General features: G+C 43.0%; 1 protein-coding gene across 2 annotated transcripts in view; it reads right to left on the bottom strand.

Annotated features, from left to right (window-relative positions):
- Positions 1–17,580, bottom strand: part of MAP2K6 (mitogen-activated protein kinase kinase 6) — a 134,494-nt gene that overhangs the window by 23,710 nt on the left and 93,204 nt on the right. For both annotated transcript variants that reach the window (XM_027080514.1, XM_027080513.1), the window contains exons 3-10: positions 11,519–11,567; positions 10,827–10,940; positions 9,357–9,476; positions 8,432–8,548; positions 7,707–7,758; positions 4,880–5,007; positions 3,656–3,733; positions 2,082–2,221 (exon numbers count right to left, since the gene is read on the bottom strand). In XM_027080514.1, coding sequence (XP_026936315.1) covers positions 2,082–2,221; positions 3,656–3,733; positions 4,880–5,007; positions 7,707–7,758; positions 8,432–8,548; positions 9,357–9,476; positions 10,827–10,940; positions 11,519–11,567 — 798 coding nt within the window. The remainder of the gene's footprint in view (positions 1–2,081; positions 2,222–3,655; positions 3,734–4,879; positions 5,008–7,706; positions 7,759–8,431; positions 8,549–9,356; positions 9,477–10,826; positions 10,941–11,518; positions 11,568–17,580) is intronic.

Here is a 17,580-nt window from a genome sequence, read left to right as displayed (position 1 = left end):
CCAAAGCCTTCATTTTAAAAATATCTGTAAAAAGCTTTAACACTCTGACTCTTTAGGGGAAGTTCTAAGTAGGAGAAGAAAACTGGTAAAAGAAAAAGTCATCCAACGATTTTTCAATAAATTGCAGATGAAAAGGAGCTTTCTGAATAGGAAGCAGTTAATAACGGGTCCCTAGAGCATAGATGTGACTCATGGGTTCTCACCGCAGCCCTAGAGTAGAAGGATTTGAGAACATTTGTACAGGACTGATATTCTGGACGCTCCCCAGGCCAATTAGATCAAAGTCTCTGAGGCCGAGGCCTAGGTGACGGCACATCTTAGAAACGAGCAGCCGGAGTTGAGAACTGTCGGATTAAACCGCTGGTTCACAACAGGCAGCGTGGCTTTCTCAGACCTTTCACACCAGCCTTGCTCTTAGCAAGGCTTCCTGAAGTTCCCAGAGTCTTGGGAAAGGGGGCCAGGTGGGAGAAAGCTTACATAGTGCAGAGCTTGAAAAGGCTTCCTTACAGAAGCTCCTTCTCCACTATCACCCTTCTGGAGAACTGTCGGTGTGAACTGTCAAAGATGCCTCAGTCCATTTCCTAGGTGACCTTTAAACATTTGAGGGTAAGGAAAACAAAAATCAAAACCAAAAACCAAGTTCTCAAAACCAGAAGGCAAAAGCCGGAAGCCATCTCAGCCTGACAGGTGTACCACCACTCCCTGCATACTCAGGCAAGGAGAGCAGAGAGGAGGATGCACCCCCAGAGCCCAGAGGATGCACGTATTAGGAGGACCCAGCAGCACACTGTCTTACAGCCCTCTCTGGCCATTCAGCCAAAACTGCACCAGAAACAAACTGTGGCAGCTCAGCCTCATATATCCTTCGGGAAAAGTCCCCGGGGTGACATGGGCTTAGAGCCGCTGAAAAGTCTAAGGGCCTTAGTTTCATAAGCAATAGGCAGCTGCTTGGTCTTAATCATGTTTCCTAATAAAAGCCATATTCAGAAGGCTTCTTCCAAAGGGCGTGGAGGCCAAGGAACGATAACCTTGAGGAAGCCAGACTCTCAGCAGCCTTCAGAACACCAGCCCCTCCCTTAGCAGCCAGCAGCCCGACTGCCCTTCTCCAAGGATCACAGCTGGGCTTCTCGCCACCTCTGAGTCCCTTCCCCCAAGTCTCATCTGCTCCGGAGGCGCCCGGATAAACCACCTCATCTCCAACGCAGCCTCCTCTTTCCAGCATCACTTGCGATGGTCATTAGTGTCAAAGCACGCCAAGCATCATGTTCCCTACGCAGACAGAAATCACTGGATTTTCTGGAGAAAACAATCCCCTCTCCAAGTTTCCTCAATTCCACTTTCAATTTCCATGAAAACAAAGTTTACAGCATTAGCACGGTTCCTTCCAACTTTTTTTATTTTCCCTTCTCAGACCCCCGCCCAGTACTGTCCACTGTACACTTATGGGCAAGCACGTCCGTAAGTTAGCAAGTGTTCTGTAAGAGTCAGCCTACAGACACTAGAACTGCTTTGTAAGACTTCTAGGTACCTAAGGAAGGCTCTGAGAGTAGCCTCTGTCTTCTTATCCAGGGTGGTTCTTTGTGTCCTACCTACTTTTCATCCCTAGCCCTCCGGTGGGTCGCCCACCTTTCTCTTATGCTCCGGTCAACATCACAGGGCTTAAAATTCCCATAAAAGAGTTTCTCCCTTTTGCGATATGATGCACGGAGTCCCTTCTGCCTGGAATACCTCTTCCTCCCCTATTTCTCTTTCACTTGGACGTACCTCACAGGGTCCCAGCCCAGCATTTATTTCCTCCAGAAACTCAACCCAGCGCTGTTGCTCTGCGTCCCCCAAATACCCTGTGCATGTCTCCATGTCTGGACTTGCAGTGTGGACTAGAATGACTGACTGTGGACACGCCCTCCTTGGCTCTGAGCTCAGCGGGGGAGGGGCAGAGCCATCTTTGTTGCTCAGCAGCAAGGACAGGCCCGTCAGTGCTTTGGGGATGGATGCATGCATCGTGGATTAAAACGATGGGGGAAAGTCATGAGAACTCTCTTGTTTCTTCACGCTGGCCTCTGAGAGACAGGCTGTCTTACCACTGTGAGGTAAAGTCAGCAAACTCTTCGGAGAACTTGTCTGCGGGGAGTTGTGGCGACGGCTCCTCCACCACCTGTTTGAGCTGCTGAAAAGGAGTTCCCCACGAATCATAGGGAAACCGAAGGATGGCCAGCTCGATCTAGAGGGGAGAGGGACACAAGGAGACAGGATCTTACACGGGGTGCTTAGGTAAAGAGGGGGTCCACTAGGGAATCCACTTGGCTCCAGGAGAGCCAGAGGGACGCATGATGGTGACCATCAGGTAAACTGGCGGGAGGGGGAAAACTAATGCTGTGTTCTCTAGCAGTTTTCCTCCAAGTCCTAGTGCTAGGGCTTTGCAGATTGCGTTGTACCGGAGACAGCCACTTAAACCTACTTAAAACTGGGTCCTCCCTGAAACCCGGTGCGGCACATCATAAAATTGTAAGCCAGCAGTATGAGACTTCAGGATGCAAAGCGACCAGGTTTTCAAATGCTGAGTCTAAAAAGTGATTCTCACCCTAAGACTCTTACAGAGCTGTACATCTGCTGCCATCTGCTGGGAGCATGCTAGAATTAAAAACAAACAAACAAACTAGGACCAAATGACTGATCTTTTTTTGGACTTGAGTAAAGGCCACTTTGCTTTGACAAGATCACGTGCTTTCTGGGCAGGGATGTGAAATAACTCACAGGATTTAATCAGCTGCTGTGTCTGGGAAGGAAACAGGACCACCATGGATCATTCCAGACCTCGGTGATACACTGAAAATTTATAATCAGCAAAGTTACAAATCAGGCACTCATTGCGTACCTTTAGGCCTGTGCCTGAGAAAATTATCCTATGCGCTCCTATGAGTTTGGGCTATACCTGTACTCAGCAGCCAAGACTTCTGTCGTAACCATGTTCTGGGAAGCTGAGCCCATGTCCTGCATAACAAAGCTCTATCAGGGTCTGGGCGGGGGATGGATTTGGAGTTTGGGATTGACATGTACACACTGCTATATTTAAAACATAACCGACAAGGACCTGCTGTACAGCACAGGGAACTCTGCTCAATATTCTCTAATAACCTAAATGGGAAAAGAATTTGAATAAGAATAGATACATGTGTAACTGAACCACCTTGCTGTACACATGAAACTAACACAACATTGTTAATCAACTATGCTCCAATATAAAATAAAAATTGAAAAAGAAATAAAAAGCTCCACCAGGGTCCACACACATTAGCGCTCTTTGAGTAGCTTAAGCTTCTGCATGCCTTGATTAGAATAATTTAATTTTAAACCATAAAGAAAACTATCAGGAACGGTAGTCAGACCCTCTCATTTTACAGATGAGGACAGTGAGACAGTCTGTGATTCCATCAGTGAATCGGGCGCGCAGCTACTTGGAGGTGGAATCAAGGGAAGTGTGTTTTGTCCGATCCCAGCTCCGTATTTCTGCTACACCACACTGCAAACAGTGTCGCTCCAAATCTCCTGCTCTCTCAGACCGGCGTCTCGGGCACCTGCCTCTTGTTCTCCAGGTTCACCCCATTCCAACTTCATGCCCCGAACACCCTGGTCCACGATGATTATCATACACTACCATGGTGATGCCCAGACTCCAAATGTCGGACTTCACGCTGTATCCCTTCTGGTTGAGCTCTGGGTTTATTCTCTCGGGCTGGAAAGGAGACAGAAAAAGACAGCTGAGATGACATTCCTGGCTCCATAAAGGCTCAGGGCTGAGAGTGTCACCAGCTGCCCAGTGAGTTGCTGTGAGCTGTTAACATACCTCCCAGGCCAAGAGGCTCACTAACTACAATAAATAACAATGTCTCCATGGGATTTTCCTCATTCTCCACACGTCTTTTCTTGGAGACAGTAATGGATCAAAGTCCCCTGTCAATTCAAAAGCAGTTTCAATTCTGCCTTATGAAGAACATGATATACATTACAAAATTACTTTGTCAGCCTAGAAGTTGCCTTGTTTAAAAGACCAACGGTCCAGAACTCAGTAAAAAGAGTCAACAAGAGTCGCTGGGCTACTGTCTGGTGTTAATAGACCTCAACAACTTTTAGCTAAACATGGACAGAAAGCTTTTCAATTCTAAGAGCAGGTTCATTTCCAAGTAGAATATTTACAGTAGAAGTCCCTTAAGTTAAAGGGAGTCTCTGCTAACGACAATGAACCTTCATAGCTATGAGGTTCCTTCAGGACTCACTTACTGACTTGTTTGGGGAATTTAAATTCTTACTTCTGTTCTGTTCTCAACAAACAAGGCAGCATTCCCTTGTAACACAGTGTGGAAAATTGTGTGGGCTCTGTGTATTACCCACCTGCTTTTTCAAAGAATATACCTCTTTGCCTGATATTTTTAAAGAGTGATTTGTAGAAACATAGGCAACGTAATTCATTGCATAGTTTTAAATTTTATTTTATTTTTCCAGTTTTATTGAGATACAGTTGGCATATCACACTGTGTAAGGTTTTTTGTTTTGTTGTGTTTTTTTGGCCACACCGAACAGCATGTGGGATCTTAGTTCCCCAACCAGGGATCAAACCCACACCCCATGCATTGGAAGTGTGGAGTCTTAACCACTGGACTGCCGGGGAGGTCCCCTTTACCTGATTTTTTTTAAAAAGAATACATATGAAGGAAGGGATTCAGTATTTCAGACAGGAAATATTAAGAAAAAAGAAGATGCAGAATATTTCTTGCATCTTAGGCACATCTCTGTTTTCCCTCCCTGGCCGTCCCTTTCCTATTTTCTGGCATGGTTTGAAGGCAGTTACATTCTCGATGCTACCCCCAGCTGCTGTACTTACGGCCATGTACGGTTTGCATCCTGCATCGATAGTTTTAGCGACGGAGTCAACAAGGTAGCCACTGATTCCAAAATCGCACATCTTCACCTGGCCCAGGGTGTTGATGAGCACATTGGAAGGCTTGACATCTGAAAGCAAGAACAGTCAGGAGCCCAGGGTGGTAGTAGCATCCCTCTACCACCAGGGGCCCTGGAACCTCCCTTCCTCCTTCCCCTTCACTTTCTTCTCAAGACCCAATGCAGAAGTAACCGCCACCCCTGTGATACAACATTGTAAATCAACTCTACTCCAACATAAAATAAAAATTATTTTAAAGTAAGTAAAACATCAAAGCTGAGAAAAGGGGGAAAAAATCAACTTGATTTTCTTTTTCTTAATCATTTTTAAATGTTTTATTTCAATTTACAAAAGTAGAATTTACTAAGTTGATTTGGATTACGGAAAGCTTGGAAGAAAGAGAAAGGACATTCTTACATACGTGGCAGGTAGACCATAAAATGATTTCAGCAGTATTTAGAATGAGTAGTCACAAAAATGTTTTTCATTAGTTCATTCAGTCTAATGTCATTAATTCTTGTTCTGCTGGATCTTGGGTTAGTAGTCTGCTTTCTATTTCAGCGGTCCCCAACCCTTTTGGCACCAGGGACTGGTTTCGTGGAAGACGATTTTTCCACGGGGGGGGATGGCGGTGGGCGGGGATGGTTCAGGCCGTAATGGGAGCGGTGGGGAGCCGTGGGGAGCGGTGGGGAGCGACTGGGAGCGGCAGATTAAGCTTCACTCGCTCGCCCGCCGCTCACCTCCTGCTGTGTGGCCCAGTTCCTAACGCGCCGCGGACCGGTACCAGTCCAAAGCCCAGGGGTTGGGGACCCCTGTTCTATTTCACGTTGTGTCCTTGTCGGATTGGGAATCCATCAATGGAAAAAACTGTTTCCTCTATCTAATTTCTCATCTTCGTTGCCCTCATACATGCAGTAAGAACTTAAAAATTGATGACTGAATTAAACGCCTAGCCCCATGGGCCAATCATCTCTGTTATGTTAGATGAATAAGTTCTAGAGATCGGCCGTTACAACATTGCCCCTCTAATGAACAATTCTATATTGTGCCCCTTAGAATTTGTTATGAGGGTAGAGCTCATGCTAAGTGTTCTTGTGACAGTGAAATAGTGTTTTACAAGCCCGGTTCATGACGACCTGTTGCGCATCTAGTGGAATGAAAAGGCAGACTGTGACGTAACGATACGCCAGATACGAGCAGAGCCGCCAGTTTTGACGGATGCTTCTGCCGGAAGTGTGTCAGAGGTCACGAGGTGTTAACTCATCATAAACCCAGATATTCCAGACCAGGAGGCAGGTCACAGAGTATACATGTGGATAAAGAAGTTTCATTCTACAGTTCTTAAATGAATCCTTCAGTCTCGAGAGAGATAACGCACTCCCCAAATAGATGAACCGTTGTTACGTCTCGATAATGGAATTAGAAATTACAGTTAACTTTTTCCCTAGTGACACTTTTCCCAAAGGGCATGTACTCAAAAGAAGAAAGTTATTCTAAAAACTTTAAAGCCTATCCTTTATAATTTTTCCCTTAAACAACAGATATATAAATTTCATTTTATTATTTTTTATACTTTATAAACATTCTCTACTATGAGTGAAACATTCTATAATTTTGGAATAAGCCTTTAAAATTCAGTTTCCCATTTGTGGATAATCCACATTCTTCTTCCTATCTGAATTCCTTCCCACTTTCTTCTTTTCCTCTTCCTCCCTATTTTCCCCATTTTTAATCATAACAATGAATGATAATAATAACAGTCATAATAGGAATACTGTTTGAAGCATCTTACATTACTTTCAGGCTCAGAGAGTGTAAGAATTATCAAATCACAATACCCTATTAGCGATCAATACTTTCCATAAATTTTTTCAGAGACCTGATTAAACATATCTCTTCCAAGAAGCTTTCCTTGACGATGGTCACCCAGTACTCATCATTTTCTTGTTTTGTATTCTACCTCTACTAGTTCCATATGTGGTACATTCATATTTTTAATGTGGTTTTTTCCCCAGGTGTTTGTTATAGATTTGTCTTATTTCCCTATCAAGAATCCCTATGTAGAATTTGAATAAGAATATATTTTTTTCTCAGATACCTGTCAGGGCATCTATTATAGTGCTGTGTAAACATAGTGCTGTGTAAACATAGTGCTGTGTAGATGTTGGACAGTGATTGCAAAAGGTATACGGATGGAGGCATGGAAGAAAGATGGAAGAAAGAATGGGTGGATGGATGGATGGATGGATGAAAAGATAACAGGAAGGGACAAAAGGAAGGAGGGAGAAGAGGAAGAGCCATATCTTCCAATTTTTTCATCTTATCCTGACTCCTGCTGTCTGAAAGGGCTGTGCTTTATACCACTTTCATGTGCACAAGAATCACCTGGGAATCTTGTTAAAATGCAGATTCCGATTCAGTTGGTCTTGGGACCCATGATTCTGCTTTTCTAACAAGTTCTCGGGTGATGGCCAATACTAGGTGAATTTTTATCCTATTCTCTAAAGTTCTCAATGGGTAATACCACAGCTCTGCTCGGTAACAGGCATTTTATATTCAAGTTTTAATATAAAGCCCACATCTTCTGATGCCCTCAGACAAGTTAAAGAACTTGTATATGATTTTGCTATCCAGTCCCAAAGGAAAACCCCTCCATTCTCTTGCCTGACTCAATTCCATCCACTGGGGAATAAAAAAGAAAAGATAAAACTCAGGTAAAAGAAATAAAATTGATAAAAGGAACAGCCAAGGCAGCTCCATGGATACTTACCTCGATGAATGACAGAGAGCTTACTGTGCAAATGTTCTAATGCTTTTACAATCTGCAAGAGAAACACAAGGTGGGTTTATTCCCCCCCATCACTGGAAAGGAACTGAATGTTAAGCATATCCAGGTTTATCATCCCTGGCTTAAGGTCACAAGGAGAAGTATCTTCTCAGATAGTGGTGTTCCTATCCAGGAAAATACACAGGAAGTCATACAGATTGGATTCCGCACACCAGAGAGGACTATACCCCATAGCAGAGAGGATGCCTCACTCATACATTTTGATTTTCATTTGGCCTCCAGCATTTTTTCTCTCCACCCTCCTGGGCCTCAGGAACCATGAAGGGAGCGGCCCTTCATTTCATTTTCTCCTGCTTCCTCCTCTGCCTATTGATCCTAAGAAAACATTTAAAACTCTACAAATGAAAATCAAAATCAACTAGTATCAGGACAGAGACACCAGGAACGTGGTCATAACAGATGAATGTACTGCTTAGAGGCACTTTAACTGAGAGTTTACCCAACCAAGTCGTGAGTAGACTCTTTTACATAATGCCCAGAAAGAAGAGCGTTGATTGATCCATCCACAGATGCACTCATGCATTCAGCAGACACGTACGGGATGGGAGCTATGGTCCAGGTAGTGTTTCCCCACACTGGGGGTACAGGGACACATAAGGCCCGGACTTCTCACATGCTCCTTGAAGTAGGGTTCCTGATGTACTCACAGAAACTGCTATTTTCCCTAAGATGTCCTCTGGAATTGTTTGGCCTTTATCGATCACTTGTTTGTAGAATTTATCTAGGGACGTGTCCATGAGCTCCATGCAGATCCAGACATCCCCCTAGAGGCCGGTCGGTTCAGAGGTGGTTAGAGAGGATGGAAAAGGGAAAAAAGGAGGAAACAGTTAACACCTGTCAGGAAGAACGGACCGTTTCTTGCTTGAGTTTTGGAGGAAATGTACTAATCCCTTCAAGCTCTCAAAGGGATTTATAAACAGGCAAGATTACCTCCAAAGAACAAACTAGCAGACAGCCAAGCCGACTTGCAGGTGATCACCCACTCCTTAATGCAAACTAGGATCTATACACTAATAGCCACAAGCAATAGAACTCAGAAGTCCAAGCCTTTACTGTCACTGCCCTCCAGGAGTTAAGTCCGGATACCTACTCCGTGTCTGACCTCCCAGGCTGACCGCTGGCGGTAGTTTATCAAAAGGCTGGTTTTAAGAGGGAGATGAAGCATCGTAACCCACATCATCGTGAAGTGAAAAAGAGAGGCAGAGCAAAGAGGTAAGCGTAAGCCCACATGGTACACAAGGCTACCTGAAGTATAGCAAGAGGCCAAAAGACCAGAGGATTTCAGGTTTTAAGGAATCAGTCTACAGACTCTTGATAGAGACAGTTCTGGCAAAATAGACAAACCAAAACAGAAAGGAGAAAGGGGGCCTCAGCCATTTAAAAGGGCTAAACGCATTTGAAAATATCGTGGTTTCAAGCCAACTTTGCACCAACATTTCACGAGCATGAAACTCTACAGAAGACACGTCAAACAAGAAAGAGCACTGTGACTGTGTATGGCATTTATGTGATCAAGGAAACTTCTTGTTAAGCTATCGCTCTCCTTGGAGTTTGAAGGGAAGGATCACCTACCTCACGGAAGAGTGCGCCATAAAAGGTGACCGTAAAAGGACAGTCCACGGTCCTCATGGAAATATCCAAATCCATCAGTAACCTCTTCTGCTCCTGGCTATTTACTGTGGCCCGGATCCGCTGAATGGGAATGCATGAAAAATGTATGGTTACTGCTCCGAGGATGAGTCTGGTAATAAGGCAGAGGGACCTGGAAGCGTCCCATCCTGAGAATAGTACCAAAATCCACAGCACAACTTCCAGAAACAGCCCTTCAGGTATCTACCCTAAGGATTAGCTGTTTGTAACGAATGAAAAGGAAGGAAGACTGTTATTCATTTGATTTCCCGAATAATCCCCAGTAAGGAGCAAACTGATAATATATTTTGGAGAGTGTGCAAATGTTTGGGAATGCACTTCCAAGTTATAAAAACAGTCTGATTTATTATGTGGCTTTAGTGCAAAGAGGTCAGAGGATTAATTGATTTCGGGCTGATTTGGGGTCCTATAAAAAAAAAGCCAAAAGCCCCTCTTTGTGAACAAGTAAGAATATTTGGACTGAACAGCAACTGTAAGAGAATTGATTCAGGAAAGGAGAGAGGAGGAATCAAACCGAAATGGAGAAACTGTTCATTCCTACCCCAGGGCTTCTGAGAGAAGAGAAACTTGTCACACCAGCAAATGTAGCCTTATAGAAACACGATTATGTCATTAAATGACAAGACGATATAATACCACGAGGCTTTCACATTTTTTGCCTATGTAGCAAAGAGCCTGCAGAAGAAGAAACTGAAAAATCTACAAGGTGGGAAAGATATCTCCATTCTCCAAAAAAAGAGGCATCCCAGTCATCTGACCACCCACATTCCTAACAGTTCATCTAGAATTAATACGTTGGTCATTCTCCAAGGTCCTTCCAACATCTACTCAAGAAATTTGCAATGATTCTAAATTTCTTTTTATAGCTCGAAAGCTATGCAAATTTGCTCAAGATGATTTTACCCTCCTTTTTCCCACAAACGGAGACAATTTCCTCCCTCAGTTCGGGTTTCCTGATTTTCAGGGACAATTCTTTAAAAGCAACAGAATAAGGGTTAAAAAGACACTTGCGAGACACAAAACCCAAATGCCATATGTGAGCTCTTGTTTGGATTCTGATTTGAAAAACCAGCAGGAGAAAAAACAGCAACAACTATTAGATGATGTTGAAGAGCTATTATTGATTCTTTGACGTGTGATGATGATGCGGTGGTTGCACAAAAAATTAAAAGGAAGGGTCGGATTTATCAGTTAAAAAAACCTAGTTGATGTAACTCATGCCAAGGAAGCATATTTCACATATTTGGAGGGGAATATTGTTCTCTATGAATAAGCTTTTCTGTTTCACCCCACGGAGGATTGTTTTGCTTATATGAAGAGAGCTGGTTTGTGCTTGAGATGGACAAACACATAAATCAGGGACGGAAAACGTTTGGGGAAGGGGAACTCTACCTTCACCGCCATGATCTGCCCGCTGGGCACATGCCGCATCTTCTCCACCACCCCGTACGCCCCCCGGCCCAGCTCCACTATAGGCTCCAGGTCATCCGCCTTCACCTCAAAGTTCTGCAGGAGAGAAAAGCAAGAATACAATAGGAAAAAGGGAAATAAACTGGACACAGGCTACCTTGTCCTCTCTCTAGTTTCTCCCAGCGTTCTAGGGGCTCTTTCTAGTCCAGAACTTTCTGGTCTAGAAGCTTTTCCAAGCAGCTACTGAAAGCAAGAAGTGCATGGGAGATGGGTAGACCCTACTGCACCTGCTCGTCACGGGCAGTACAGACATCCAGCTCCAACTGAGCCTCCACATCGCTCGGTGAAGGCTAACTCTGCACCGGGGTTCTTTAGCCCTGCCCCTCGTTTGTTGGCTGATGGCAGCTAGATCTAGGCCTGGACTTCGACGAATCTACCCCAAAGAGCACCATCTACTCGCTTCAAATACCTTCCCTCAGGACCACAACAGCCCGATTTCAGTTCGACATTCAAAACAGCAAGAGCTCCACAGACCACTTCCGTTTACATTCAGACTTTATTGACCCACCGCCCCTGACAGCATGTTACAGAAAATACAGTTTTTTCGTTGGCCAGTTGGAAAGCATCCATGTAAAATGGTCACGATATTAACTGGCAGACATGATTTTTCTCACCTGATTTCCAATAGAAATGCAAGCTTTGGAGTCTAAATCTCGAGGTGGCCTAAGAAAGAGAAGGGGAGGAAAAAAAACATGAGACATTTAGCCAAATACGACCTTCCCAAATCAGATGCGACTGGAGAGATCTTTCCTTAGGAATAAGGTGAAAGCTCATGGGTAAAATAAAGCAGCATAAAGGGGTTGATAGTGTGGGATTTGGAATAAAATACATTTGCATTTAAATCACTTAATCTCTGAACTTCCATTTCTTTTTAAAATTTATTTTAATTTATTTATTTTTGGCTGCGTTGGGTCTTTGTTGCCCTGTGCGGGCTTTCTCTAGTTGAGGTGAGCGGGAACGACTCTCCCTCGCGGTGCACGGGCTTCTCATTACGGTGGCTCCTCTTGTTGCAGAGCGTGGGCTCTAGGCGCATGGGCTCAGTAGTTGTGGCTCGCAGGCTCTAGAGCGCGTGGGCTTCAGTAGTTGTGGCTTGCGGGCTCAGCAGTTGTGGCTCGCGGGCTCTAGAGCGCAGGCTCAGTAGTTGCGCTCGGGCTTAGTTGCTCTGCGGCATGTGGGATCTTCCTGGACCAGGGCTCGAACCCATGTCCCCTGCACTGGCAGGCAGATTCTTAACCACTGTGCCACCAGGGAAGCCCCCGTTTCTTCTTTAATACAAAGATATTAGTACACTACCTCGTGGAGTAGGAGTGGGTATTAAATGAGATATTCTAAGTAACATGCTTAGCAGAATCCTTGGCATACAGTAAATATTCAATAACTGTGAGTCATATATATATAGTTATGTAGATAATTACACTACTCTAGTAAGCCCCTGTATAAGTAATTATATTCTTATAAGGAAGTAAAAGTACCAGATCTTCTTTCATCCGAGAGCATCCGTGTGCCCAGTTATCCCACCACTTTTTCCACAACTGTCTTAACAAAAAGAAACAATAATACGGTTCTTTTAACTCACAGAATTCATAGGTCACAGGAATTCCAAATCTATCTAACCCTGCCTTTAAGATGGAACAAAGGTCCAGACAGGTAAAGTGACTCGCCCAAGGTCACGACTAACCCAGGCCTCCTGATTTTCAGGTCAGAATCCTTTCTGTTCTACCAGGCTGGCATACCCAGTTGTGATATTTCTTCTATACACAGTGTACTCACTACCCAGGGGTCATCTCAGCAGCTGAGGTTCGCTGCTTTTATGTCTCCATTAGAGAAAACAGAGTCTTCTCATGTGTATTTATTTCCCCTGCTTCCCTGCTACCTTAGCTGGTAACAGTCCATGTACGAGAAAGATATTTGGCTTTGGCTGTGCATAACATACAACAAACAAAACACACATAACAAACACAACATAACAAACTTGTTAATACGATCAAACGAATAAAGCGATAGGAGGCTAAAGACAAAAAGAATCCCACTGTTGCCTGAACAAAGGGCGACCAAAAAGGGTGGAAATGCAGGTGTCCCCAAGGGGATGTTCCAGGTCAGAATTATACAGAAAAATACAAGGGACGAAGAGAGGAAGAGAGAAAAAAATCCTTGGCCAATGACAATTTTCCCCATCCCTAATATATTATAATTCTACCCCTCCTGCTGAAAGTGACTAAATAAAACAATAAGTAAAATGTAGGAACATAAACACAGATACACACGTGAATCTAAGGTTTTCATGGCAAGCCTTCCCTCACCTTAAAAATCTCTTTGAAACATATAGAAAACCTAAAATAAAGTTTTTCTATAGTAACTTAAAACCAGGACTGAGAGGGAGGGATAAAGAGGAAAACACACGCGCGCGCGCACACACACACACACACACACACACACACACGGCAGTGATGTTTTCATATATCTTGTGTTTCTGAGCAGGGGATTTTTCTTCAGAAACACTTTCCGAGGAATAAATTTCTGAAAACCTGATTCTCACTCTTAAAACCTCCAAAGCTCTTTTTCCTTAGTTGTCACAATTTGTAGTAATTGCAATGGAACTTTGATATAAAGACAAATATTATTTGAAACATGTGACTAATCTAAACAGTAAAAAATCCTTTGCAATTGTTCGGACCCTTCCTTTTAAAAAGAATGAAGTAACAGAAAAGGTCACTACTTATTTGGGGCTACGTCCACGTGCTTGCCGTCCAGCGCGAGTGCTGGGTGAGACCTCCTCCAGGTCTGACATTCCACTATTCATACCAGGGCTCTGCAAATTACAGTCCATGACCCAGCTGTGGGTGAATTCTACACATTTAAAGGGTTGGAAAAAACAAACGACAAAGCATCTTCGGCAGAGGCCATGGTGGCCTGGGTAGCCCCAAATATCTACTATCTGGTCTTTTGCACAAAAAGTTTGCTGACTCCAGCTTTATTCTAACATTGCATGACAACTTTACCTCACAGGAGGGTTTCACGCCATTTTCCAGAAAGAGAAAAACGAAACCCAGAAAAATTCAGTGATATGCTGAACAGACAGTCCTCAACAGAGCTGAAAATAAAACTCATGTCCCCCAAGTCTCGGCCTTGACCTAAGGAGAAGGGGGTAGAGGCTGAAAACTGGGCTAAGTGCTTTACCCGCTTCTCCTATCATTAAAACACACACACACACACACACACACACACACACACACACACACACACACCCTACCTAAAAGTGTCATTGTTCCCATATTCCAGATCAAAACCTGTTTGGTGTCACCTTGAGCTAACTTGCTCCCAAGCGGTGAAGCTATGATTCAATCCAAGTCTGACTGAATCAGAGAAAACTTCCCCCACACCCAGGCCTCCTCTAATGAAAATGACCACCCACCCGCCATGAGGCCTACAGGCTCAGCGAGTCTGCCAAAAGCATCGAATGATGGACTGAAATGGACAGCTTGTATTGGGTTAGTTGACACTGTATCCTGTCCAGGGCTGGGCATATCCATTTGCCTGGGGCACCAAGTCTGTGCAGGAGGTTTAAACTGTGTGTGGACATTCTCTGTTGCTTATTCACTATTTCAGTGTTCTGGGGAAAGAACCAAACTTATTATGAAACTCCTAACCCTGGAAGGCCAAAGGTATTCCAAAGGTCACCTGCTATTACTTTTTTATATAAACAACCAGCTCCGGTTTATTAAAATATTTATTTATAATTCTACATGAGTAATGAGGTTACTGGTTACTATTATAATTATTATTCACCTATAATAATGTTTATTAATAACAATGTGTACTTATTACTTAATGATAATATTTATTAAGCATCTACGTGGGCCAGAGACCATGTGAGACCCTTTACATCAAATATCTTCTTTAATTTTCACAGCTCTTAGAGGTGTTGGCTCTATTTTAATGTGAAGAATTGACATTGAAACAGACTAAATAATTTAAGAGATATCATCAAGGAGATGGTGACACTGGAACACAGAGCGACACCACGAAGTCTTCTCAGCTGCAGAAGTAAAAGATCCCGCCTCTGATGGATAGCCACGGGCTATCTGGCTGTAGTCACGAGCAGTGTAACGTGTGGCTAAGAGCGCATGCCTGAGGTCAGAGAACCCTCAGTTCGTATGCCACCTCTTCCACTTATTAAGTGAAATAATAATGATAATAACAACACCACTTAGAGCGACATTCATTGAGAAATTGCATTTGAAAATGCACTAAACTTGACCCTGAATATGGACTGTGACATCTGATCCCCATAGCAACTCCATCAGTGTTTGTTCCCGTTTTTCACAAGGGGGAACTAAGGCTTAGAAGGGTTAGGTAACTCGCCTAAGATATCCAGCTGGGGAAGTTCAGATATCAGATGGGAAGCCAGGCATTCCAGCACCAGAACCTGGGCTCCTGGAGCTCAACTGCTTTGAGCAGGGCCCCTGACCCTTGTATAGGTCTGTCTTCTCACTTATGAAGTGAGAGGAATAACAACTGCCTCTGAGTTTCTTGTGAGGATTAAGTGAAAGAATACTGACTAGCATGGAATCGATTTAGAATCAGTTGCTGCCAATCAAGTGAGGGAACAGCCCAGAAACCTGAGTCAAAGACACATTGGCATCAGTGACTCAAAGAAAAAACTCAAGTGAAGAGACCACACACGCAGCCCTAAAAAGAATGGGGCTCTGTCCCGGTCTATTTATTTGTGTGTAGTTCAGCAGAAGGCGGCAGGGTCTATATAAATGGCAAGAGTTACCAAGCCAACCTCACAAAATTGCCAAGAAAAACTCAAAATGAGGAAGCTTCTTCTTTAGGAGTACATATTTCAGCCTCAGTATTAAAATAATAATAACAACAACAACAGCAATAATCCTGTCCATGAGCTAACGTGGGACAGTCTACAGCCATGAAGGGACCTTGGCTTTACAGGATGAAACAGAAAAGTACATTCAAGGCTTATTCTACCGCATGAGGGAAAGACAACAAAGAAACTACTTTTACCTTTGCATAGGTTTTTATTCACTTCTTTATACCAAGCAAGGATTTATGGTGGTTTTCAAAAATTCATTTAAAAAACCCAGAAAATTAATATAAATTAGAAGGTGAAGACTAGCAAATTTTAAAGGGAAGGAATAAAAGACAGCTGGAAAGTGGATATGAAAATATATCCCGAAGGAAATGATAAAGAGCAGAAAAATATCAATACACCATTCAAATAGCTACAACAAAAAATAGTGGCGTCACCAAATCTTGGACAGGTTGTAGAGAAACTGAACCACTTATACATTGCCAGTGAAAATGCAAAATACTATAGCCACTCTGGAAACCAGTTGGGCAATCTCTTAAAAACTAAACACGCACTGCCACCGGCAATTCCACTAATGGGTATTTTCCTCCCAGAGAACTAAATGTTTATGTTCACACAAAAACCTGTACATGATTGTTCATAGACTTACTTACAACAGCCAAAAACTAGAATCAGCCGAGATGTCTTCAATAGGTGAGTGGTTAAGCTTTGCTGTCTGCACGCACACTTACAAATGTACACGCATAACTCAGCAAGATATACTACTCAGCGATTAAAAGGAGCAAAGTATGTATACAGCATGGATCAATCTTCGGGAAATTATGCTGGAGTGGCGAAAGCCAATCCCAAAAGGTTACACACTATAATCCCACTTATGTAATAATATTTTTTAATGAGAAAAATTAATAGACAACAGATTAGTGGTTGCCAGGAGTGAGAAACAGTATTGGGAGAGGTGAGGAGGGAAGGCAGTCATGATTATAAAAGGGCAACATTAGGGATCCTATTGGTTTCAGAACCAGTTTCTTGACTGTAGTGGTGAATGCATGAACCTACACAGGTGACAAAAATGGTACAGAAATTTAACATCACATGTACTAGTGAATATAAGTAAAACTGGAAAACCTGAATAAGATGGGTACATTGTATCACTGTCAATATCAATTGAGCTTATAATACTATAGTTTCACAAAATGTTACCATTGGGCAGAGAATATAAAGTTTCTCTATATTGTTTCTTACAACTGGATGTGACTGTACAATTATCTCGATAACGTTGTCAATTTGAAAAGTCAAAGAAAAAAATCAGAAATCAATAAAATTGAAAGGAGGAAAATAAAGAAAACAAAGTTGGCTCTTTTAAAAATTCAATAAAAATTGATAAACCTCTAGCAAGACCAACACAGATAAAAAGAAAGAAGACACAAATTATCAATATCAGCAAAAAAAGAGGGGGATATCTCAGTATATCCTGCAGTCATTAAAAGAATAATCAGGAAATACTATGAGCAACTTTACTTTCATAAATTCAACAACTTAGAAGAAATTCCTTGAAAACTGCAAACTGCCAAAACTTAGCCACAATGAAATAGATTATCTGAGTTGCCCTATAACTATTTAAAAAAATGAATTGGTAATTTAAAAGCTCCAAAAAAAGGAATATATAAGCCCACTTTTTTTCCCTGGGGGAATTTTTTTTTTTTTTTTTTTTGCGGTACGCGGGCCTCTCACTGCTGCGGCCTCTCCCGTTGAAGAGCACAGGCTCCGACCGGGGCATGAACCCGCGGCCCCTGCATCAGCAGGCAGACTCTCAACCATTGCGCCACCAGGGAAGTCCCGAATCATTAT

This window comes from Aethalodelphis obliquidens, unplaced genomic scaffold (assembly GCF_003676395.1).
Source record: "Aethalodelphis obliquidens isolate GAN/ISIS:26980383/991018 unplaced genomic scaffold, ASM367639v1 scaffold44, whole genome shotgun sequence".
Classification (NCBI taxonomy): Eukaryota; Metazoa; Chordata; class Mammalia; order Artiodactyla; family Delphinidae; genus Aethalodelphis; species Aethalodelphis obliquidens.
Note: the sequence above shows the minus strand (reverse complement) of the source record. Positions and strands in the feature narration are given on the sequence as shown.